General features: G+C 47.6%; 1 protein-coding gene across 36 annotated transcripts in view; it reads left to right on the forward strand.

The window, feature by feature from the left end:
• CAMTA1 (calmodulin binding transcription activator 1) overlaps nucleotides 1–23,836 on the forward strand; it is an 814,199-nt gene that overhangs the window by 410,101 nt on the left and 380,262 nt on the right. For all 36 annotated transcript variants that reach the window (XM_082685260.1, XM_082685287.1, XM_082685261.1 and 33 more), the window contains one exon: nucleotides 1,881–2,016. In XM_082685260.1, coding sequence (XP_082541386.1) covers nucleotides 1,881–2,016 — 136 coding nt within the window. The remainder of the gene's footprint in view (nucleotides 1–1,880; nucleotides 2,017–23,836) is intronic.

The following is a 23,836-nucleotide window of genomic DNA, read 5'->3' on the forward strand; positions in this document are numbered from 1 at the left end:
TTTCTGGGACCAGGGGAGTCCCTGCAACTCCAGGGATGTCTTCCTTCCTGGTGGAGGGGGAGAGATGAATGCAGAACCCGTCTACTTGATCGGATACATTCCTCCGCTTGCTCCTGAGGCCACGGCCCGGAGCACAGCAGCTGCATGTTGGGTTCTCCCAAGAGTGCGAGCCTAGAGCAGGGCTGAAGTGGAAAGAAGCGGGCACAGCCGGGCCCACGTTTGAGCGTACTGCCCTTTAGAAATGGAAGAATACTGTAGGGTTTTCAGTGCAAACTTGTAAGCTCCAGACAGACGGTCAGGTGACAGCATTGTGACAAGCATGTGAAGCCATTGCCCAGTTGTTTTAGTCGGCCAGACTTAGGGAGGAAACCAGCGCTGACACAGACCAACTGCACCGTGATTGGCAAACAATGAAGTGGTGGGAGTCGCTGTCGAAAGTCTGTCGTTTCCATTGGGATTGCTGTTCGGTCATCAGCTTGCTGCTGAAGGACACTGCCGCTGGCTGGATGGGGATGGCCAGTAGCCGCTGTCACCCCAGCATGACTTTCTTTCCCTTACAGACCATAGGAAAGTAAGACCTCACTGGCCAGTGTTGGGTGCCTACTTGTGAAATTCTCACTTGTTCAGGGGAAGAGGAAGCTCTTGCCCCTGGAAGCCTGGCCGGCCTGCCCTCTCCACGTGTCGCTCCAGCAGAGACCCAGAAGCCCACCGGCCCTGGAAGAAACACCCTCTTATGCCTTGTCTGCGTGAAGAGCCCTCGCGCAGTGGCTGGAAGCGACATGTGCCTGGGCTGGTCTCCTGGGCACACAGACTCCCCCGTGCCCCTTTGTGCCAGGGTTTCAGTCTCAGAGGGACCCGGGGCTGGCTGCGGGGCACGAGCGGTGTGCTATGAGCCTTGGGGGGACTCGCGGGCTTCCTTGCCAGCCGCAGGTGCCCCCCCCCAGCCGCCGCTTTATTCTGGAAGGGGCTCACCATGGACGTGCTGCCGGAGGAGTTTGGTTCTTTCTTTTTTGGGGGGTTTCCAGACCAAAGTGTGTGCCCGCTGCAGCTGCGGAAGTATGCGCGGACGTCCTCTGCTCTCTGCGATTGGCGCACGACTTCTTTTAGGAAAAGTCAAGGTTCTTTCTGTTTGTTCTTTTCAAATGGCACTAGAGCGACTGGCCACTCTCAGTATTTAGCAAGTGGGAAGTGGGCTCTTTTCCTAAGGTTAGGGTGGCTGTGGACCAGACACACAGACAAATGTACCAGGCAGGACTGAGCCTTCCGACAGCCAAGCCCAAATGTGAAACAATCAGGTACTTAGCTGGCCCGGGAAGAGGGGCTGTGGACGTTCCCGTGAATCTCACAGTGATCTAAACGCAGGCAATGAATCAAGAGCGCGTGGCCTGGACGGCTAGTCCTTCCATTGGTCTGTTCTTAACATAGTCATCTAGCGTCTGCATTAAACTTATTTATTTCCTAATGCTGGGTGATGGATTAAAAGATGTGTAGAAAATCTTTCTACAAGAGATAAGATATTGCCGGCTGCCACAACACCCCCGGCTCTTTTTGCTTTCTCTTGCTGTTTTTTTCTACTTTTCAGCGCAGAGCTGAGACCCCCACATCGTATATCTTGATTAGATGGTGGATATTACTAAGGGGATGTTTTTTAAGCCTATCATTGACACATTTAATTCATTAGGTACCAAATCCACAAGCAAATTTTGGCTGGCCATAAAACATGGTTAATCCAGGAGCTGCAATAAAAGGTGAAAAATTATGTCCCGGCAAATGTGGAATATTGCTTTTCTGTAGAGACTTTTACTGGTCTACGATATCTTTCTTCATAAATTTTTCTTGTGCTCCGTTCTCTTGGTAACTTAACCATTTGTTGTTTCCAGACCACAGAATGGCTCAATGATCCTCTACAACAGGAAGAAAGTAAAATACAGGAAGGATGGATACTGCTGGAAAAAGAGGAAAGACGGCAAGACGACCAGAGAGGACCACATGAAGCTGAAGGTCCAGGGAGTGGAGGTAAAGGCAGGAAGGCTGTCTCGGTCCGCAAATGTTGCTTCTGGGCTGCGAGGACGCGGAGTCGCTTTGGAGTAATTGGCTGCCAGTATTTTTGTTTGCCAAGACCCCGTTTGCTGTTTTGTTTTGTTTGCTGCCTTCTTATCCAAGAGTCTCCAATCCGGTTGTCCGTGAAGGCCAGGTTTAGCTAACGTCCTCGTGTTTCTTGGGAGTCCTTGATGTGCAGACTGGTATTTGCTAGGCCCCTGCAGAGTCCTGTGTTGTATGTATCACAGGAGAGTGCAGGAGCGAGGGAGAGGGGCCGCCTGAGGTCTCCCTCTCGAGGTGGCCTGGACCACCTCAACAGGGTTAGGGTTAGGGTTAGGGTTAGGGTTAGGGACCCTGTTGAGTGGGTCCCTTGGGAGCTGGTGATCTCCAACCAGAGCCTGGCTTGCCTCCCTCTACTAACAGCCTCTGCTCTTTCCCTCTGGGTGTTTGGACCTCAGGGAGCTCGAAGGTGTTAAAGATAACTGGATGGGATCTCAAGGTGTGCGGGATTCTTGTGGCTGGGGTAGAGGTGGGTGATGTGGGTCACGTCTTGGGATCCGTGCAAACTTCAGCTTGGGTCCTGGGGGAAGACAGGGAACAGGCTGGCTCCTTTGCTGTTGTTCTGATGGGCTCTCACTCTGGGTGGCCGTGGAGACATTCTCCTGAGGTCGTTTCCTTGTCTGAGGGCCCGAGCCACGTGCCACAGCGGGAGAGGGAGAAGGTATGAATCACGGTGCCTTCTTGGCCTGCCGGTTAGCGAGCGTCCATGTCTCAGCTGTGCTTGCTGATCCTCGTAAGGGGTCTCCCCCGTGGTCCGGTGCTGAGTCCCGCCAGGAGCTGAGAAGCTGGCCTGGGACCCGTCCAATAGTTTGCACTGATGAAAGCCAGGGATTGTGGAGGCCATTGGTGTGTCGGGCCCCCAGCCTGCCGGGACTGATCACGTGGACCGTGAGCCCACTTGACTTCAACGGCTCCCACTCCAGGCTGACGTTCTTTGTGACGCACTTCGTCATTGTGACTTTTTCTATATTAATCACGCGCTTTTATGACTGTTAAAAATAGCATCCAGCGGCTTTTATTATATTACCCCACAGAGAGAGATAGCTTTTGTTTTATGTGTGTGTGTGTGTGTGTGAGTGTGTGTGTGTGTTTAAATACCCAATAACAGTGCTTTCTAGAGAAGAACAAAGAAAAGCCCGGACACGAGAAATTCCTCTTCGGTACGCTCTCTCGTGTTCTGTGTTTGCACAGCGTGCTCGAGTCAGCTGGTGAGACACGAAAATGCAGATGGCCCCAGTGTGCTGGGTCTAGCTCTAGGACGGTGACTGGGGATCATACCCGCTGACCAGCCAGGGCTGCGGGGCGCGCGGGGGCTCGGAAGGAGCAGAGTGGGCAGGACGCATGCGGGGCTCTTGCTGGCACTTGCAAGGTTGCGGGAGCTCATGCCAGAGCTGCACCTTCGGCCCCGTGCCTGCAGGTCTCTGGCGGGGCTTGTCCTTGGTCCTATATAAGTCGGAAACTTCTGGTCGTCCGCAGAGACCGGGTGGAATTCTCCCTCGGCAGCAGCTCCGAAGCCCAGGGCCAAAACCCGTCAGTGTTCCCTTTCTTCCCTCCCGTGATAAATGAGAATTGTCACTGGGTGGAATCAGAATGACGTGTGGTTGTTTTTAGGTCCTGTTTGTGTTTGGAGTTCTTTGTGGCTCATGCTTACCGTCTCCCGTGCGGACACCTGTAAGGGGGGAGCTGGGATCCTCAGGACCCCAGGGAAGGGACAGCAAGGGGTTTCTGTGACTTCCTGAGCATAAGTGGCCGTGCGGAGTGGGAACGGGAGAGGGGCTTGGAGACCCTTGGTCGGCCACATGTGGGGCCTGCTTTCTGGTTCTTGGAGAAGGAGGCCACCACGGCAGGCCCATGGTGTGGCCCAGGTGGGCGGGGATGACCCGAGAAGCTTCCTAGTGAGATGAGCTCAAAGCTCAGCTTTTGAGGTTGGGTAGGACTGTGTCTGTGACTTACCTAATATTCTAGGCTCCCCTTTCCACTTAGCGCAGGGGTCTGGTTGACATCTCTGTTGATAGGTACAGCCCCATCCCCTTTCCCTGCTCTGCAGTGTGTCACCACGGACGCATTGGAGCCACTCCCCGCTCAGCGGACTCTTAGATTCGGCTGAGCGTGTCAATATTACAGTGCGTCAGGAAATCAGCTAAGACATGTCTGCTTGTCCACGTGTGCAGCCTGGACCTGCCAGAGTGGCCGGGCGCAAGGTCTGAGCATCTTGCGTTTTACTGGACACTACAAATGGCTGTGCTAATTACACGTCCAGCAGCACCAAGGGTCACCGTCCCTTCCCTACCCGCCGATGGACACACCTAGTTATCTGTGGGGATGATCACGTCGTGTTAGTGGAAGTCCTTTGTGATGGGTTGTCTACCACAGGCATAATTTTAAAGCAGCTGCAAGGAAAGACCTTTTTGGCAAGAGCAGCCCCACATCTCACTGTGCATTTCCTGCATTTGCTCCGGTATGTACCGGTGGCAGGGAAGCCCAGAGGTCACGCGGGGATAGGGGGCAGTGGTCCTCTCTACGTGGGAAGTCGCCGTGCGGACATCCATGGAGCTCTGCGTCTCACGGGAGGAGGCTTCCGGGTGGGAACCCCGACTCCTCCTTCAGTGGATTCAGCCGGATGGTTCCCAGGGCCTCAGGACGTCCATCATGCCAGGCTTGGGACCAGCCCCTGCCCCTGCCATGGGGGTGGCAGACGGTCCTGCTCAGGGTCTCGGAGATGTGCTTTTTCTTCCACTGAGCTGGCCTCCTCAGTTCAAGGGCATGATAAAGATATTCCGATCTACCGTTTAGCATATCACTTGCTATAAGCCTTCCCTCAGGCCAGGAAAACTTCCAGCCCTGTTCACGGAACTGCTCAGCAGTCCGGCTTCTTTTGTTCTCCCAGGCTGGGGCCCTAGGAACACGCGGCAGCTCGAAAGCCTATTGATTTTCTCAGCCAGGCACAGGAGGGGGCAGCCGCTTCTGAAGCTGACGAGCTGTTAAGTCCACGATTAGTCGTCTTGTCTGTAAGCCACGGAGAAGCTAGCTCGATAAGGTTTCCAGGGACGACAAAGGTTGGCAGGGAGGAAAAAGAAGGTGGTTGTGATGTCAACGTTTCATGAGATGAAATCGCAGCAGGCCGGAGGTTGGCCCTGCTCCCCAGGCAGAGTCGTGCCTGCTTCTCTGGAGCCTCGATGGGGGGAGGGGCTCTGGGGGGAGGGGACTTCCTGAGAGCAGAGGGGCAGGTCTGAAGCATCCCCATGCCTCCGGGATTGCCACACTGTGGGTTAGGTGAGCTGGGTGAAGTCTTTGGGCCGAGCCGGAAGAGTTCATGTACTTTTCAAGTTCATGGAGCTGTTCTCTGGCCCCAGAAGCTTATGGCTCTATTCAGAACCTAGGCCAGCGCTGGGTTCTCTGCTTCCTGACCCCTTCTGTGCCAGATTCCCACAGCAGACAGGGACCCCACACTTCGTAAGCTGCTGGTTGATGAATCCCCAGCTCTCCTGTCTCATTCAACCCTCATCGAAACATCCGTGTAAATTTCCCATTCTTAACCCATCTCATAGATGAAAAGACTGAGCCCGACAAGGTTTCTACTGCCCCTCTATCCTGCCGCAAATCAGCATGGGGCCGCGACTTGAGCTGAGGTTTCCCTGGTCGTACAGCAAAAGCTCTTGCCATGACACCTGTGGCTCCCAGGTGTTCTGGAGGGATCTGCGGTATTTTCAGATCAAGTCAACACCTACTCTCCATCCATCAGCCGGCTGCCAAGCGCCTTCCATCCGGCACATTGTGATAGATACTGAAGATGCAGCGTTTCGATCTCACGGTAGCGGGAGGGGGAGGTGATGGCAAAACCTCAAGTCCGCATCTCCAGCGCCAGATCAGGAGGGGCGTGTTGGAGGAATGGCACGCCCGCCCTCGTGGGGAACACAGAGGAAGCATCCCTCAGGCAGACTCGGACGCCAAGAAGTGACATAAACACAGGGAACGAGGCGCTGGTGGGGGGGACGGGAAAGCAGCAGCAGGGCTGGGACGCTGTGCTGGGCGGTGAGAGCCTGTTGAACCCCAGCTGACATGATCTGAAGCAACAGGTGGCCAGAGTCGCACCATGTCAGGATCTGTCCTGGCCCCCCGTGGACCACATGCCGGCCTCTCAGGAACGAGGCCTTCTCGCCGCTGATCCTGAGGCACCCTCGCCACGGCCCGTCCTGCCTTGGCGGCCAGTGGGTGTCACGCCCAGAGGCCGTGGGCTCAGCAGCAGGCAGCAGGGACAAAGACATCCTTCCCCCACACCGAGCCCCTGCTGTGCTAGACGGGGGCGGGGGGGGGGGGACCCTCGGCCTGGACCATCTGCCCAGATTGGAAAGTTTCGTTTTGCTGACCTGTTCGTACCTTCTCGAAGAACGGAGAGCCACGTGGACTTCTTGATAACTACCTGAAAGCCCGAAGCCTGCTGGGAGCCCCACAGCGGCGGTAACAAGGTTATGCGTTTGGACTCAGCCTCATTAAAGTGATGTTCTTTATTTGGACACTTACTCCACATATTAAAAAGTGGGGGAAAAAAAAAAAAAAACACCTCTTTCAAAAGTAGGAATGATATTGTAGTTACCGCATCAGGAATTAACAGGGCATGAAATAACTGTCTGCCTCGTGGCGAAGCCAGATCATTCCAGCCCGGCTTGCCGCCGGAAGATAAATAGGCATCTTGCTGGCCGCCCAGGGAATGTGTGTGAAGTCGCCGGCCGCATGCATGTGGGGGGCCCCGAGCCGGTTCGGGAGACAGCTCGGAGCAGGTCAGGAGGGAAGGTGGCCGAGCCGCTGGGCTCCCGGGTTCGTCACGTTGCCCTCAGCTGTTTTGAAGAGAACCGATACTTCTTGCACCCGTGGGTGCCGGTGGGGCTAGTGGTCCCCGCCGCGGCCCTCCAGACTCGCCACGCGCCTGCCGGTGCTACTGTGTGTCACTCCATGCTCCCAGCCTGTGGTCGCCCACAGCCCCGCCGAGATGTCTGACGCATGCGGGAGCTTCTTCCCCGGCTCCTCCAGCCGGCAGTACTCATGCCCCCGTGTCCGTAGCCCTCATCCGTCCCTCTCTTCAGGAAGTGCTCTCGGACTTGACACTGTGCTGTCCGGTTCAACAAGCAGGTAGCAGGCAGCCTGTGTTTCCTGGGCGCGGGGAAGTCTGTATCTGGTATTGAGGCGCTGGACGGCCTATGAAGGGAAGAATAGAGAGAGGCAGTTAAGACGCGGCCTCACACTTGACAAACGTACAGAGACACAAATCAGGGCATCTCAGTGAGAGGCGCGAACTGTCACCAGAGGTTTTGGAGTGTTGGCATGGGCTGCCTTCCCCTCCTGGAGGACAGGGTCCCGGCCGGTCCCCCTGCAGGCCCTTGCTCTGAGCGGTGGCATCTGCTGAGTGACCAGCTGCCTTCCCAGTCACCCCTCGTGTGTGCCCCACCCCCCACCCCTGCTGCTGAGTCGTGGGGAGTCAGACGTGCTTATCCCCACGGGGACTCCCACTCAGGCCTTGGATTTCCGATCCTGCTGCCTCTGCACCGGTGTCCAGAGCTGGTGGCCGAGCTGCTCAGGTTTCGTGATGCCGGCCTACGCGGCGGCACCTCGGACCATCTCCCTCAGCTCTCTTCTGGCTTCTAATCATCTGAGCTTCTGTGTCGTGTTCTGCTGGTGCACGAACACGTTAAAACCTAATTTCCTGTTACCTGGATGTGTTTTGGTAGAATCAATTCAGGAACTTGGATCCATAGTCTTTCCTTAATTTCTAATTACTTAGCATCCCTGGTGACATGTCCCTACCCAACTCATATAATTAAATTTTAACTAATAAATAACATTAAACTAGTGACACTTCGAAGCAGCAACAGCCTTGGTTCATGTGCTGCCGAGCTCACGGAGGCCCAGCCAGGATGGCAGTTTTGTTTCTTTTTAAGGCTCTGTCTTCCCCGACCCATGGCAGTTAACAACAACAATGACAATTATGGCAGCATTTATGCAACACCTACTGAATACCTGCTCCTGTGCCCCCCATTCTCTGTGCGCTGTCCCGTACTATGACTTGCCAGCGTCCCATGAAGTAAGCGATGCCGTTTTCCTCTTCCTTGCAGAAGACGTGATTGATTTCCGGGAAGATTAAGAAATGTATCTAAAGATGCCCAGCTGGTCAGTAACAGAGTCGAGATACTACCCCAGCTCTGGAATCCCAGCTCTGGGATCACGAATTCCCAGTTTCCTCATCACCAGACCACATGGGCTTTCAAAATCGCCTGCATACCCAGAAGACGTGTGCTTAGGCCAGGAGGGTCCGGGGGCGTGGGGTTTGAGCTGCAGCGCCATGCCCCCAAGCACAGGTCTCAAGTGAGACGGGATGGGGATAAGGAAGGTCTTTAGTAGAAGCGGGCGTTCCCTTCTTTATAACCCCAACCTGTCAGAGGAGAAAGAGCTCCTCGCTCACCGTTCCTCCAGCTCAGGGACCCGGCACCCTCGGGCCCCTGGGGACTGCGAGAAGATGATCTGGAGACCTCTTGCCCTCCAGTGGGTAGGATTCTGTCCCCCAACACTCCAAATACCTACAGACCTGCTGTCACTCCTTAGCTCTGATGTCAGCCGGGTCCCATAGGAACTTGTTATATCCCCATGCCAACCTTAACTGAGGGACAACGAGTTGCATTTCTCTCTCCCACTATGAGTTGTCAGCGTCTATTCGTCCTGAAGCCATAGCTCTCGAACTTCCAGGCACGTCACTTTGGCACGGGGATCTGTGTGCTCACGCTCCCTATGCAGGGTTGCCGGATTCAGTGCATGCACGTGTACACACACACAGGTACGCATGATGCCCAGGGAAACTTGAATTTCAGATAAGCAATAAATAATTTTTCAGTTCAAGTGTGTCCCATGCAGCCACCTGGGACATACTTACACTTACGTATTATCTGTTCCTTGTCTGAAATGCACATTGGGCTGGGTGTCCTGTATTTTTTCCGGCAGCCCTCTGACCATCAGAGCAGTTTCCTTTGAGTCTTTGCAGATAGAGATTTGACTGTTTGGGTACTGAAGACTCGAGCAAGAGAGTTGGTTTATCTCCAGACACAAAATCGATGCAGGGACCGTAAAAACCAGGAAGGGCGCTGGCCACAGCTACAGAGAAAAGGCACTCCTGGCAGTTTCCCAGCAAACCCAAGGGCTGCCAGGCCTGGGGACCCCTTGCTTTCTCTAAAAAGAAAGTCTGGGGCCACGAGGACTGCCCGAGGCCCAGGTCTTGCCCGTGGAGGCTGCTGCCTCCAGGACGCTGATCTCCCACCAGGGATGTTTGAAGAGCTTGTTGGCAAAGAGGTGCCAGAAGATTTCGAAGGAGATGTGTTTGTAGTTTCAGCCTTCCTCATCTCTCTGGTAGATTACAGTTTGTAAAATATTTTGTAATTTCCTTTTTTAAACTTGATTTGAGCCCTATTGAGCTAGAAACTCCCTGTTGAAGGTAGAGCAGCACGATATCAACTTGGTATGCTGAACTTGTATTTAATTATTATCATAACAGTCCCTTAACATGATTGCAGATTAGCCCACAAGGACATGAATGGAAATTTCAGCATATTCAATTACAATGGAAACTCTTGAACACCACTGTCAAAATTCACCCAAGGGTCTTTCCTTTTGGGCCCCAACATCCAGTAGGCACAAAGTTAGACGTTACTCAGAACACATAACCTTGATTCTGTAAGAATAATTTACGGCCTCATCCAGAAGCTGGGGATGCCTTTTAAGAACATGATATATATCCCACCCACCTCGGTAAATGACCAGATATGGCTGCTTGTGTTGGGTAAAGGATATCTCTGGCCTTCACTTGACCGAAGAGTAAATTATTGATCTTCTCCACATCTTTCAAATGCCCTGATGTTGCTGGGGAAATGGACTCCTCTCATTGGCGGCTGTGGCTGGTCTCCGTGTGGTGCTGTCCACGCTCAGAGGGCACGGATCTGCCGCCCGTCCTAGGAGAGTCGCCACTGACCCCTGTAGCGGACATGAGTTAGTCACTGACACAGAGAAGGCATATGGTTTGCACACTAATTTGGCCGAGGTTTCTGCATCTGTTTCTCACAGACCAGAAAAAATCATGGGGAAGATGGAGGGGGTGGCGATGGGCTTCTCTGCGCCCGGGAGGGGTGGCCAAGGAAGGCGTTAGTGCAGAAGCAAGAGAAGGGAACAGCTACTTGCCCTGCTGCTGGGGGCGGGGGGGGGGGGGGGGGGAGAAGGGCGGAGTCTCGGACCCCACCCCCGATCTACTGAATCAGTGTCTGCCTTTTAGTGTCTCTTCCCATGACTCATAGGCCCATTCATTTGGAAAGGATTGGGATAGCCATTCTCTTGCTGCTGAGTCCCTCAGTGACTCAGCCCTGGGCACATGGGTTTTTTGTTTTGTTTTCTTTTAATGTTATGTTAAGAAAAATGTCCAAAGGAAAATTTTACAGGTTGGTCTGATAGTTCATTATTTGACACCTTTAAAAAGCATCTAGCTGAAATCTCTGAAGATATGCTTTGAGCTACTGGTCCTTCTTCTGCCCTTGGCCATGAAGGAGAAGGAATAGCGGGTTTCTGACAGCAAAGCACACTGGCTCCCTTGGCCTTCTTCCCTGGGGGAGCTAGCCCTGTTCCTGCATCATTTAGCTCCGCCCCACGGGGCACTTTCTGTCCCCTGTTGTTACCCAGCACTTGGCATGGTACTTGCTACACATTTGGTACCCAGTAAACATGTTTTGAGTGAATGGATGAGTTGATGGATTTCTTCTGTGAAGGGGCAGACAGTAAGCAGTTCCATTTTTGCCAGCCAGACGGTCTCCGTCACCCTGGTGCAGTGTGAAAGCAACCACAGATGACAGTTAAGGAATGGGTGCGAACGTGTTCCAATAAAGCTTTATTTGCCAAAACAGGGTGAGGGCCGGATTTGGACCATGGATGTGGTTTGTTACCTCCTGTTCTAGATTATGGCAGCAAGTTCTAGAAGGAGCATGGTGCTATGGAAACTCGTGAGAGATCCGATGGGGGATGATTAGGGATTTGCCTCTCCTATCCGAGCACTGGTATGTTTTTAGACTCATGTTCGCAGCCTTACAATGTTCAGGCTCGGCTTATAATTCTGTAAGGAATTAACCCTTTTGTTCACAACACACTGTCACCTCCGTGTTGTTCATCATGTTTGTTCTGGCGTAGTTAGGATGTCTTCTTTCTCTTTCCTTGTTGTGGTAATACGTCCATGTGGCACAGGCGTGCTTGTTCTCAGTCTGAAGAAGCTAGGTGATGTCCCTCACAAGGGCAGTTGGGAAATGGCCTGTTTCCTCCCACAAGCCGGCTTCCTGGTGCTGCAGACAGAGTAGGACAAATCCCAGGGAGGCGCTCGGAGCTCCCCTGTGCAGGGACGGCGGAGCCTAAGGCATGTGACCCTGCTGTGACTAGGTGGGTCAAGGACTCTCATGCAAGAGGGATAGGCTGAGACCCCCGCATCTTCAGGCCGGAAGTGCTTGGAAAGTAGCCTGGCCGCATTTGCTGGGACTGTGTCCCCCCAGAATAGAGGCCGCAGGGAGGGTACGAATGTTATTTGTCCGTGTTTAAGTATTTACATGACAGCACGAGAAAACCGGGGACTTTCTCTTTTATCTCTACTGCCACAATTTACGTACAGTTTTATGATGGATGCAGGAGGTAGACATTTATTACAAAAGTGGAAGAGATATTGACTCTTCACGAATTGATTATTTAGAATTTATTTTATTAAATATTCTAGGTGGCGTGTGATAAACCGAACCTCTGCTGGTTTGCAGCTTAATGATTCATGCATCTGCGGCAGTGATAAGGAAATCAAAGACTCCGTTTGCCATTTCAGGGGAAGAATATGGATTATTATTAAATCTGCAATGGGCCTCTTGAGAAGCCTTCCTTAAGGGAACATGCGTATCAATAATTTCTTCTCCATACGAGAATCCTAATGTTTCACTTACGCAAACATAAATTCTGAGCAAGTAGCTGTGCTTTTCCCCTCCCTCTGGCTCCTTATATCCTGTGCTCATGGCTGACCTGCTCCAGTTCTAGCGTTCAGAGTCCTTCAGTCTCCGCATCTTTCTCCTCCTATTTCTAATTTCTGATGCTGTTAAAAACCTCTGCTGAGTTCTATGCATGTCAGCCCCTGAGATGCTGGTGGAGACCAGGATAGTGTTCCTTTGACTTGGAATGTCCGAGGAGGTTTGTTTAAGTCTAGGAGGAGGCGAGACTGGGAGGTCTCAGAACCCCGACCGGAGTGTGGTCGGCTTATGTAGGATGTGGGATGTTGCCCTGAACCCATTCTTGGGGAAACCACCGGGCAGCAGAGCCAGCCTGGTGAGCCGCAGCAGTCACAAGGACAGCGGGTGGGCCTGCCCTGGAGTTGAGCCCACTCTCAAGTGACACGGAGCCAGGGAGTCCTAGCAGGGTGGCCGTCAGGCCCGCCATCTCAGGACAGAGGGCGTGCAGAGCTCCCGGGGGACGTCTAGCGAGAATGACAAGCCAGCACATCTCACGGTGACATTGTGAAGGGATTGGGGTTGTCTGATAGCTTGAGTTTCAAAATATTCCCCGACTTCTTTCTCTTCCTAAAACATTCGACAGATGGTCCAATGCCATAATCTTTACTGTGGGAGACTGTGGGAAACTAGCGAGGGGACCCCAAGACTCCTGATCTCGCCCAGTTTCCTTACTCATCCCTGCGCAAAGCAGCCCAATCCTTTCATGGTATGACACCCCCGACATTGATATGTTTTCTTGAACCCCTCGCTTGCTTATGTGCTTTTATACATGGAGTCAGACCTAATTGTCAGCATAATGCTGTAGTGAGCTCAGTTTCCCCGAAGAACACACACTGAATGTTTGCAGTTATTTCTTACAAACGAAACCGCTTGGGTCTCCACGGGACGAATCAGTCCAGGAAGAAGTGAGCTCACTAGTTGCTGCAAAATGGTTGAATGAGTGCACTACAGCCCCCATCTAAAGGTGGGCACAGAGGGGGCTCCCTGGCCTGCTACAGCAGGTTCGTGTTTGGTTCTTCTGCTCTCCTGGGATCCATTTTCCCTTTATGCCTGACGATCAGAACCCCTGAGCCAGGAGGTGGGTTTGGGCATGCTCCCCTTTCCTCGTTTGCTTGCTCAGACTCTGTCTCCCCAGCACTGAGCGCGGGAGGGACTCTGTTTTTATTTGCTCCAGAGTCTAGGGAGCCTGACTGCGCGCGGGAGAGGTGTGCGTTGCGGGATGCTGGGACACCACCCCCCGGGGCTGAGGTGGGGCTTCCCCCGCGGAGAGAGCCCCCACATTTGCCTTTTCCTGGGAGACAATGAAGAAAGCCTCGTGGAAGCAGCTTCCCTCCCAAATTAATGAACACTTTCAGACATGATATGAAATGTTTGGAAACGAGACGCAGCACAGTATTTTGCCCGTATTTTTTTTTTTTTCCCTTTCACAACACCTGGCAATAAAATTCTCGGGCTAAATACCAGATGAGTGTTGCCTCATAATGTATAGTAACTTCGTCTATAACTTTTTTAAGCCCTCCAGATGGAAGCACGGTATAAATGTGGAGAGCTTGAGAGGGGAAATGAAAATAAATGCACTAAGAAATAAAGAATCTGTTTTTTATACTTTCTTTTGCAAATAGTGTTTGCAATGACATATTGTGAATGGACTGAATTATAACAAAAACGGAAATGAAACAGAGCTCGGGGGTAGGGAGAGCAATTGTTACACTCACTTTAACTGATATAATGCAAAAGCAACGCTTTTTACACTCAATTAGTTTGCACATTGTGTTGGACACAAACCAGAATGTAGAACATTTTTGGGTTTTGTTTTTACATGATTAAGGGAGACGAGATGAAATAAATTCAGTAAATTACCCTGCGTTCCTTTTCGGTCGGAGATACTTTTGTTTTGTTTCTCCTCACCCCTGCTAGTGAATGAATGATGCCGGCTCCTCCAGCGGGCGACCTCTGGTCCCAAGCGAGAAGCTCTTTCCAGAGATCAGTGGACTTTCAGTAGAGTGCCTTCCTCTGCCTCAGGGCCATCTTTTGCTGCACAAACAGGGTTACGAATCAGAGCTGTTTACATTTGGTATTTGACCATATTTTGTGCTTTGAATATCAGAGTAGGAGAGTGAGCATGATAGCAGCTAACAGATGTTTGCAAGCATTTAGGCAACGAAAGTATTTCCGAGGCTGTGTATTTCAAGATCCTTGTTTAATTTATTTTGCTTCATTATCCTTTCTTGCATTTTTAATGCTCTTAATATGATAATATTAAGAACTGCAGTGTGTGACTCTTTGCTGCTCATTTGAATAGATGCTAGATGGGCAGGGGGACGTGGGGTGACGCTGCAAGCCAGGACCCAGCCTCCTATGAGCAGCTGCGTCTCCTGCAGGTGGGATCCGGAAGGGACCAGGTCTCCACCACAAAGCATGTAGGAAAGGGTTTTTCTTTGCCGTGCGTACCAGTCCTGTGGGGGTTCTGATTCGTTCGGTCTGAGGGGGCCTGAGGTGCTGCCTCCAGAGAGAACTCCCAGGAGATGCGGGCACTGCTTTGAGTGGCGCGAAGCTGCTCTGATGCACGCTTTGAAGTGAGGGTGGGTAGACATCAGGGAGGGGAAGTCGCGTCAGCTGGTTGCCCGGGGCTGCTGGTCAACTCCCAGCACCCCCTCCCTAGCTGAAACCAACCAACAGCTGTGACCAGGCCGAGCCCGGGTACCTAGTGTGTGCGAAGCTTTCCTTCTGGCGCAGAGCTTGTGGCCAGGGCTCTGACTCTGGTCTTCTTTCCTACGAGCGGAAGGAAAGCCACACTGTAGTGCACTCCAAGATCCTGTGCTTTATGGCAAAACCGCGAATACTCATAAGAAAACAACAGGAGAGACCTGTTAGGTATAATATCCAATTACAATTATTTTTTTTACTCCAAAAGGCACGTCAAATAAATAATGCAGTTTATGTTACTTCTAGAAAATGCAGCAGCATTAGTTAATTTACATAAATTATACAACTCATTATCTTTGTTTATAAAAAGCCTTAGCAATATTTTGGCTTATGGATCTAAAATGGAAAAACCCCCAGATTTCACTTCAGTGGAACTTTGCTTTCCTGCAGTCACCTTTTTATTTATTTACAGAAAGAGCGTCTGTCTGACAGATCCCCTTAGGATTACTGCCCTTTCCTGGTGATGAATGGAATGCATTAAGTCTGACTTTTGTTTATAAAAAGCCAAATAAATACCAGTGAAGGCAGCCAAGAACCTAGAGCTCGGGGCGGCCATGGCAGCTTCCCCTGCCGGCTCTGCCTGCTGTCCGACATCAGGGCCAGTGGGACAGGGTGAGGAAGGCGCTGAAGGCTGCTGCGGGGGGCCAGGAAGCAAGTTTTCCCTCCTTTTGTCTTCCACATAAATCCTCAGGCGGCTCAGGGTAGTGCTGCGGTGCCTCCTCCTGGTGCCCGACCTATGAGCAGGAGGACTCTTCCCGTGTTGTCCGAAACGACGGCCACGAGCCGCGCATCGTTGCTGAGCGCCTACCTTGTGCCTACTCTGAATGGTGATGAGCTGGGTGTGTAAAATACACGCTGCCTTCACAGACTTAATAGGAAGGAGAAGCCCTGTTAAATAACCCGTTAATATTTATATTGATTACGCATTACAAGATTTTTAAAGATGTTGGCTAGACAAAACACATCCTTACAATTAGCCTCACCTGTTTCTTCTGACTTCTTTACCGTTGCTGCTGGGCCAGGTAAAGTGGGGCTTGCGCTGCACTCACTGAACAGTGCTGGGACCCAGGCTCACTCACCAAGAGGTTGCAGACCTGGATTACTTTGAAGCGTGCCCGTCACTTAGACTCTGATTCTAATTCTTCCACTGGCCCTGCATCAGGATCTGACTCATAATCAGAAACTTAAGATGCAATGCCAGGGCAAGGGCAGGTCCTGTTTGATGGTGTGGTTGGAGATTTGAAGGACCCATAGGAGAACAACATGATATGAGAAAATTGAACTCTTATCCCTCGATAGCGCTGAGCTGATGCTTCTGGCTTGAATATTAAAGTCTCTGCCTGTGGATGGACGAGCCCAGCTCCCAGGTTACTTCAGAGTGGAAACCGGCGAATCCTAAATTCTTCTTCATCATGTATGCAGACCCATTTGAATGGCAAGAGAGAAGGGCAGCCCTGGGGCAGGTCTGCAGAGTTGGGGCGTGCTTGTTAGAGCAGGGAATGGTGGACATGCTTCTGTGTGTGGGGAGACTTGTGCTGTGCCACATGTCAGGGTATCTGGACATTGGGTATCGGTGTGTGCCACATGGAAGTCAATGCCAGCAGGTCTTCTGGCTGAGAGGGCAGAGTCTGAGACCCCCCAAAGCTGCAGGCTGCTCCCCTTGAAGGGAACAGGGCCTGGAGCTCTTTGCCTTCATCACACTTGCTGGGTTAGAGACAAAGTGATTTCTGTCGCTCTTGAGTTGTTGATTATTTCTTTGCTTCTCCCATCCATCCATTCATTTAAGAAACATTATTATAAGCTCACGGCACGCTAGGTGCTTTGCTAGGCATTAGAGATACAGTGATCTACATAGCAGACCCATTGTCCACTCTCTTGAAGCTCTCCTGAACGGGGGAGGGACAGACATGGCAGAGGTCAGCAGCAAGTACCTCAGGACCCCTGAGCGAAGTGCTAAGGGGATTGCAGCAGGAACGTGCCCAAGCCAAGAGCAATGGCCAGGCATTGGGTTTTGGTGGTTCAGGAGAGCCTGAATGAGGCAGGAACATTCTACATGTGACTCAAAGGACGAAGAGCTGGGATGGGCATTCTCAGCAAACAGGACAGCATGAGTCTCTCAGGTGAGAAAGACCTTGTTTTCCTGTTGACAGAATGCGACCAGTGTACCTGGAGACAGGGACAAGGACAGGGTTGTGTGAGTTGTGGCCAGAGGGGCCTGGAACCGGGTCATGTGGGGGCTCAGATGAGGTAAGGATTTTGCACTTTGCTCTCAGGGATTTTATGAGGTGTCTTGGAGGTGGAGGGGAAAGTTCTGGGTGGGTGACTTGGACCCGGACCGAGCGGTATTGGGCGCAACTGGGCGCACTGCTTAATCCCTCGGGGTGTTGGTTTCCTTACCTACAAAGTGGGGTGGCTGAGGTAGGAGAAGAGAGACTAGCCAGAATGTTTGGGGGTAGTTCTGGGTACCTTCAAGGCACTGGCAGTTTGAAGTCTTCAACCCTGGTGTTTTTGTGTTCCTTGGCCTCATAATATACTAGAAGACAGAACGATCCTTGGCCGTGCTGCAGAATCACCGTGGGCTGCTAGGGTTCTAAGGTGTAGTCTGGGGTGGGACATGGGCATCTTTAATTTTAATTTTTATTTTATTTTATTTTTTTAGAAGATTTTATTTATTTATTTGACAGACAGAGATCACAAGTAGGCAGAGAAGCAGGTAGAGAGAGAGAGGGAAGCAGGCTCCCTGCTGAGCACAGATGTGGGGCTCGATCCCAGGACCCTGACATCATGACCTGAGCCGAAGGCAGAGGCTTTAACCCACTGAGCCACCCAGGCACCCTGGCATCTGTAATTTTTAAAGAACTAACCAGGTGTTTGGTTCTACATATTGGATAAATTGGAGATCCCCTGGGGATTGTGCCTCTAAGAGGGAATAAAGGTGGCCCCTGTGGCCAGAGACTGTCTGTGTAATATTATGTCAGACACCTGAGACATACAGAGTCTCCTGGGATCCCTCCAAGTCCAAATATGTAGGCCTATCATTAGACCAAGGGTCTTAGTTTGGAAATTATAATTACCTCACTTTGCACAAAGGGAATCTGGTGTAACCCACAGAATAAATCCATGGTAGACTGAGGGGCTTTCTGGTAGGTTTTGTTACACTGACAAGTTATTTGCTGAGAAGGCAAAGGGATTGGTTGTCATGCATGCTGCTAGTGATCTTGATATTTGGAGGTTATGACACAGCTGGTGAAGAACATTCTGACGCATCTCCCTACCATCCCCTAGCCACCTCCACTGCCATGAGTAAGTCAGGGGAGTATCTGCAACAGGTTAAGCACCCAAGGACAGAGCTAAGTGTGAATTCCATTATGTCTTGTACATCTCTAAGAATACCCAGACACCTCTAATGGCAATGACAGAGTAATTGGTAGCAAACTTAGCATCCCACCAAAACCAACTAGAACTCTGGAAACGTATGTGAAATGACTGTTGTCAGTTGGACAACAAGTACTGCAGGAATCTGATGTCTGAGAAGAGTAAACAAGATGAGTTCTGGCTTTTGGGCTGTAGACTTCTTCCCAGTAGCATAGAGATGGGTACCAAAACAGAACTTGGCAGTCTAGCTGAGTTGAGGAGATCTAGATCAGAGTTTGGGGTGGCCAAGACAACTGGAGTTTATAGGGAAGATTACTGTAAAGAGGGAACATAAACAGAGGAAGAGATCCAGAAATTTGCATAGTAGGTCTCCTTGAGTCATTGGCTAAATACCAAGCAGAGTATGTATAAGGTGAAACTCCATGAGGTTGCTCAAAGGAAACAACTACTGGGAGCTGTCACTAAAACTTCTCAGAACACACGTGCAACTGGGAGATGTTCAGGTTTGAACTAGGCTGTGTGAAGAGATGTTATTGAACACCTGGGGCATTTATTAGAGACCTCAGAAGGGCCACACCTTAAGAATAGGACAGATTCTCCCTGGAATAAAGACTAATCTAGACTCACCCTAGCAAAGCACAAGAAACCTCACAATAAGCAAGCTAATCTGAAAGTAATGCAAATACCAGACATAACAAAATGCAACATTATTTAAAGTATGACAGCAAAAATCTACACTCAATAGTATATCATGGACAGTGCCCTGTGTTCAATCAAAAAGAATTGCACATGTAAAAACCAGGGAAATATGACCCATATCTGGGATAAAAATCAGTCAGTAGAAATGGAGCCCCAAATGAAATCAATATGAAATTAGAAGACAAAGACTTTAAAGCAGCTATTATAAATATCTTCAGTGATTTAAAAGAAAAGATAAATAGTGCAAGGAGAGGATTATAAGAAAAAATACCCAAATAAAACTTGTAGAATTTCAATATGATATCTAAAGTGAAAATTTTACCAGATGACTATATTAGTTATTGACTAAGGGGTACAAAATGACCACAAATTTAGCAGCTTAAAACAACACACATTTATTATCTCACAGTTTCTGAGAGTTTGGAATCCATATGTGGTTTACCTGGATCCTCTGTTTAAGGTCTCTAATAAGGCTGCTACAATCAATATGTCATCCAGGACTGAGTTCTTATCTGAAAGCTCAGATGAAGAGGATCTACTTCAAAACTTGCTTAGTTGCTGTAAGAATTCAGCTCTTTGGAAGATGTTGGACTGAGGGCTTTGGTTCCTATCTGGGTCTTAGCCAGAGGACATCTTTGGTTCCTTGCATATGGACTTCTCCAACATGGCAGCTTGAGTCATCAAAGTATATAACACACAAAGAAAATAGAGTTTGCTAGCAAAACAGAATTCACAGTCTCTTATAAACTAATCACAGATGTGACATCCCATCACCTTTAATGTATCCTATTGATTAGAAGCAAGTCATCAATAAGTCCATGAAAAAGAGATGGAGATTAACACAGGGGTATGACTAATAGAGGTCAAGACCACTGGGGCCATCTTAGAGTCTAATTATCACAATGGGCATAATAGTGGATTGGGCACTAGAAACAAAGGTCAATGAACTTGAAGATACAGTGATAGAAACACCTGAAAATAAAGAGCCCAGGCAAGAAAGGGTAGGAGAAAAATAAGAGACTCGGTGAACTGGAAACATATCAAGTGATTTGATGTACCTGTAACTGGAGACCCGGACTATGGTCAAGTGGGAACGGGAGCAGCAGAAAAATATTGAAGATGTAATGGTCAAGATTCTTCCAAATTTGATGCAAACTATAAAGTCATAGATCTAAGACACTCAATGAACCTGAACATTAGGCAGGACAAATACATTGGAAAGAACACCAAGAATTGTCATAATCAAATTACTGAATACCAGCAGCAAAGAAGTAGTCTTTTAATTAGGCAAAGGAAGAAAAAAAAAAAGACAAATCACAAGAATTACTACTGATTTCTCATTATTAACACTGAAAGCTAGAAGACAATGAAACATCTTTTCATTACTAAAACTTTACACTTCTTTATTAAATGAACACATTATTTAAAAAGGAAGGTGAAATAAGACATTTTTAGGAAAAAAAACCCCAAAAAACCCAAAACAGGATAATTTACCACTGGCAGATCTCTACCATAGGACATATAGGATGTTCCTCAGGATGAAGAAAAATGTTACTAGATGAAAACTCAAATTTACGCAAAAGAATGAGGAAAACCAGAAATGGTAAATATGTAGGTAGATATAAAATACACATCTTATTGTTTTTAAAATTCTCTTTGAAAGATAATTGACAAAAATTATAAAGTTATAGCTCTTAATGCCTGTAACAAAAAACAAGTAAGATCCCAAACAATAACCTAAACTTCCAACTCAGAAAATTAGATTAAAAAAGCAAATGGCACCTAGAGTATGCAGGAGGAAAATAAAAAAGACAAAAAGACCATATTATACATAACACTATTTATATGAAATGCTCAGAATAGGGCAAACTATAGAGACAGAAAGTAGAGCAGTAGTTGCCGAGGGCTGAAGGAGTGTGTGTTGGGTGGGCATAGTGAATGCCAGCTAACGGGTATAAGGTTTCTTTCTGGGGTGATGAAAATGTTCTGAAATTATGGTGATGATTGCATAAGACTATATACTAAAAACATTGAGAGACACTTTAATGAGTGAAGTTTATGGTATGTAAGCTATATATCAACAAACTGTTAAAAATAAGATGTTTGTCTAAAGCAAAATATAACAGAGCAAAGTGCATGACAACAATAATACAAAGGAAAGCAGTGGGAGGTGGGAGTGTATTGTTGAAAGATTCTTACAGTACTGATATGCTGTAACTATCTGAAGCTAGAATACTATGATTAAAGATACATACTACAAATCCTAGAGCAGCCACTAAAATCTAAGAGAAATAGCCAGCAAGCCAATAGTGGAGATGAAGTGGAATACTGAAAAGAATGAAGCCAGGAAAAGGAGGAAAATGAAACCGATAGGACAAATAGAGAACACATAGTTCGATGGTAGAGATAAACCAAACTGTATACATTATTATATCAACTATAAGTGGGTTAAACATTCCAATTAAAAGCTAGAGATTATCAGAATGGACAAAAAAAGTAAGGCCCACCTACATACTTTCTACAAGAAATATACTTTAATAATAAAGACACCAATAAGTCAGAAGTAAAAAAATGGTTAAAAGATATAGTGTGCAAACTATAAGAAAGCTGAAGTGACTATTATCAAGTCCTTCAGGAGAAGGACTGCTACTAAAAATAGAGACATTTCATAATGACAAAAGGGTCAGTCCATCAAGAAGACATAACAGTCCTAAATGTGTACTCATCTAATTATATGGCTTCATAATACATGCCAAGTGATGGAACTGAAAGGAGGAACAGAGGAATTCATCATTATAGAGGGACATGTCAACATGCCTTACTCAGTAATGAATAAAATAGACAGGAATTCAGTAACAACTTCAAAACTTGCATAACGCTATCAACTAACTTGATCTAATTGACATTTTTGAGACAAAATACCCAACAATAGAATATATTTTTTCAAATGCACTTAAAAGTTTTAGTAGGCCATGTGCTGTAATACAAAACAAGTCTCATTAAATTTAAAAGGATTATTGTTTCTCTGGAAGCAACTGAATTTAGAATTTCAAATGTAAAATATATACCTGAAGAATTTCCAAATATTTAGAAATTAAACAACACATCTCTAAGGGTAAAAGGAAATAAAATCATAAAGGAAACTAGAAAATAATGTGAAATGAATAAAAATTAAAACACAACATATAAAATTTGTCTGATGCACCTAAAGCAAGTCTTAGAAAAAAAATTCATTCTTACAAATGCTTGTATTAAATACTTATATATTATTTACACTTGAAATCAATAAATGTAATTCATACTAACAAATATTTACAAGATGAACTGAACTTTCACATTAAGAAGCTAGAAGAATAGCCAATGAAAACCAAACTAGAAAAAAGGCAATTGTACAGATAATAGTGAAATCAATGAAACAGTAAATAGACAAACAAATAATACAAAAACTGGTTCTTTGCAAAGATCAATTAAATGACAAGCCTGTCGCTAGTCTAGTCAAGAAACAAAAGAGAGAGAACACAAGTTATTAACATCATGGAGGGAAAAGGATACATGATCACAGATGCTAGACAGATTAAAGGTAAAACCAAGGAATATCATGAACAGCTCTACAGTGATAAATCTGGCAAGTTAGATGAAATGGACACGTTTCTTGAAGGAGAAAAATTATTAAAATTGACAGGAAAAGAAATGGAAAAATTAATCTTGTAATTTAAAATCTTCCCATGGAGAAAACTCCTTCGGAATGAATTCTATCAAACATTTAGGGGAAAAATAATGTTAAGCTTACCAAACATTTTCAGAAAATATAGGAGATTGGAACCCTTTTCAGTTCACTTTATGATACCAAAACTAGACAAAGACATTATAAGGAAAGAAAATTGTGGACCATTATCTGTCATGAGCATAAATGTACAAATCCTTAATATGGTATTTTAGCAAATTAAATGCGGCTATATGTAAAAAGGACAATATACCATTATTAGTGGAATTGATTGCTGGCCTGCAAGGTTGGATTAACATCTAAAAATCAGTGTAATTCACCATATCAAAATAGCAAAGGATATTAACCATATAATTATCTAATTGTCTCAACAGATACAGAAAAAGTATTCCATACAATTCAATATTCACTCGTGATTAAAATACACACTTTGATTAAAACAAAGCAAAACAAAACAAAACCCAACTCTTGGCAAAGTAGAAATAGAAGGGAATTTCCTCAGTCTGATAAAGGGCATCTGTACAAAGCCCCCACCTAATATTATACTTAATAGTATATTATTGCACTTTCCCTTAAGATTGGGAAATGGCCGGGGCACCTGGGTGGCTCAGTGGGTTAAAGCCTCTGCCTTCAGCTCAGGTCGTGATCCCAGGGTCCTGGGATCGAGCCCCACATCAGGCTCTCTGCTCAGCGGGGAGCCTGCTTCCCCTTCTCTCTCTGCCTGCCTCTCTGCCTACTTGGGATCTCTCTTTCTCTCTTTCTGTGTCAAATAAATAAATAAAATCTTAAAAAAAAAAAAAAAACGATTGGGAAATGGCCAATATGTCCACTCTTAAACTTCTATCCTGGAGGTCCAAGGCAGTGCAATAAGGCAAGAAAAAGAAATAAAAAGATGGGAAAGAAAGGAGTAAAACTTATTTTATTTGCAGATAACATGCACATATATATAGAAAATGCTAAGGAATTTATAGGACAAAACTGCCAGAACAGAACTAATAAATAAATTTAAGAAGTCCACAGGGAACCAGGTTGGTATTTAAAGAACAAATGTCTTTCCATATATTAGCCATTTCCATATATTAGGAAAATAAATTGAAGTTAAAGAAATGTACAATTTAAAATAGCATAAAACCTTGAAATATTTTAGGCTAAAATTAGCAAAGTATGTGTAAATGGAAAT

Source organism: Mustela nivalis (assembly GCF_964662115.1).
Source record: "Mustela nivalis genome assembly, chromosome: 10".
NCBI classification, from domain to species: Eukaryota; Metazoa; Chordata; class Mammalia; order Carnivora; family Mustelidae; genus Mustela; species Mustela nivalis.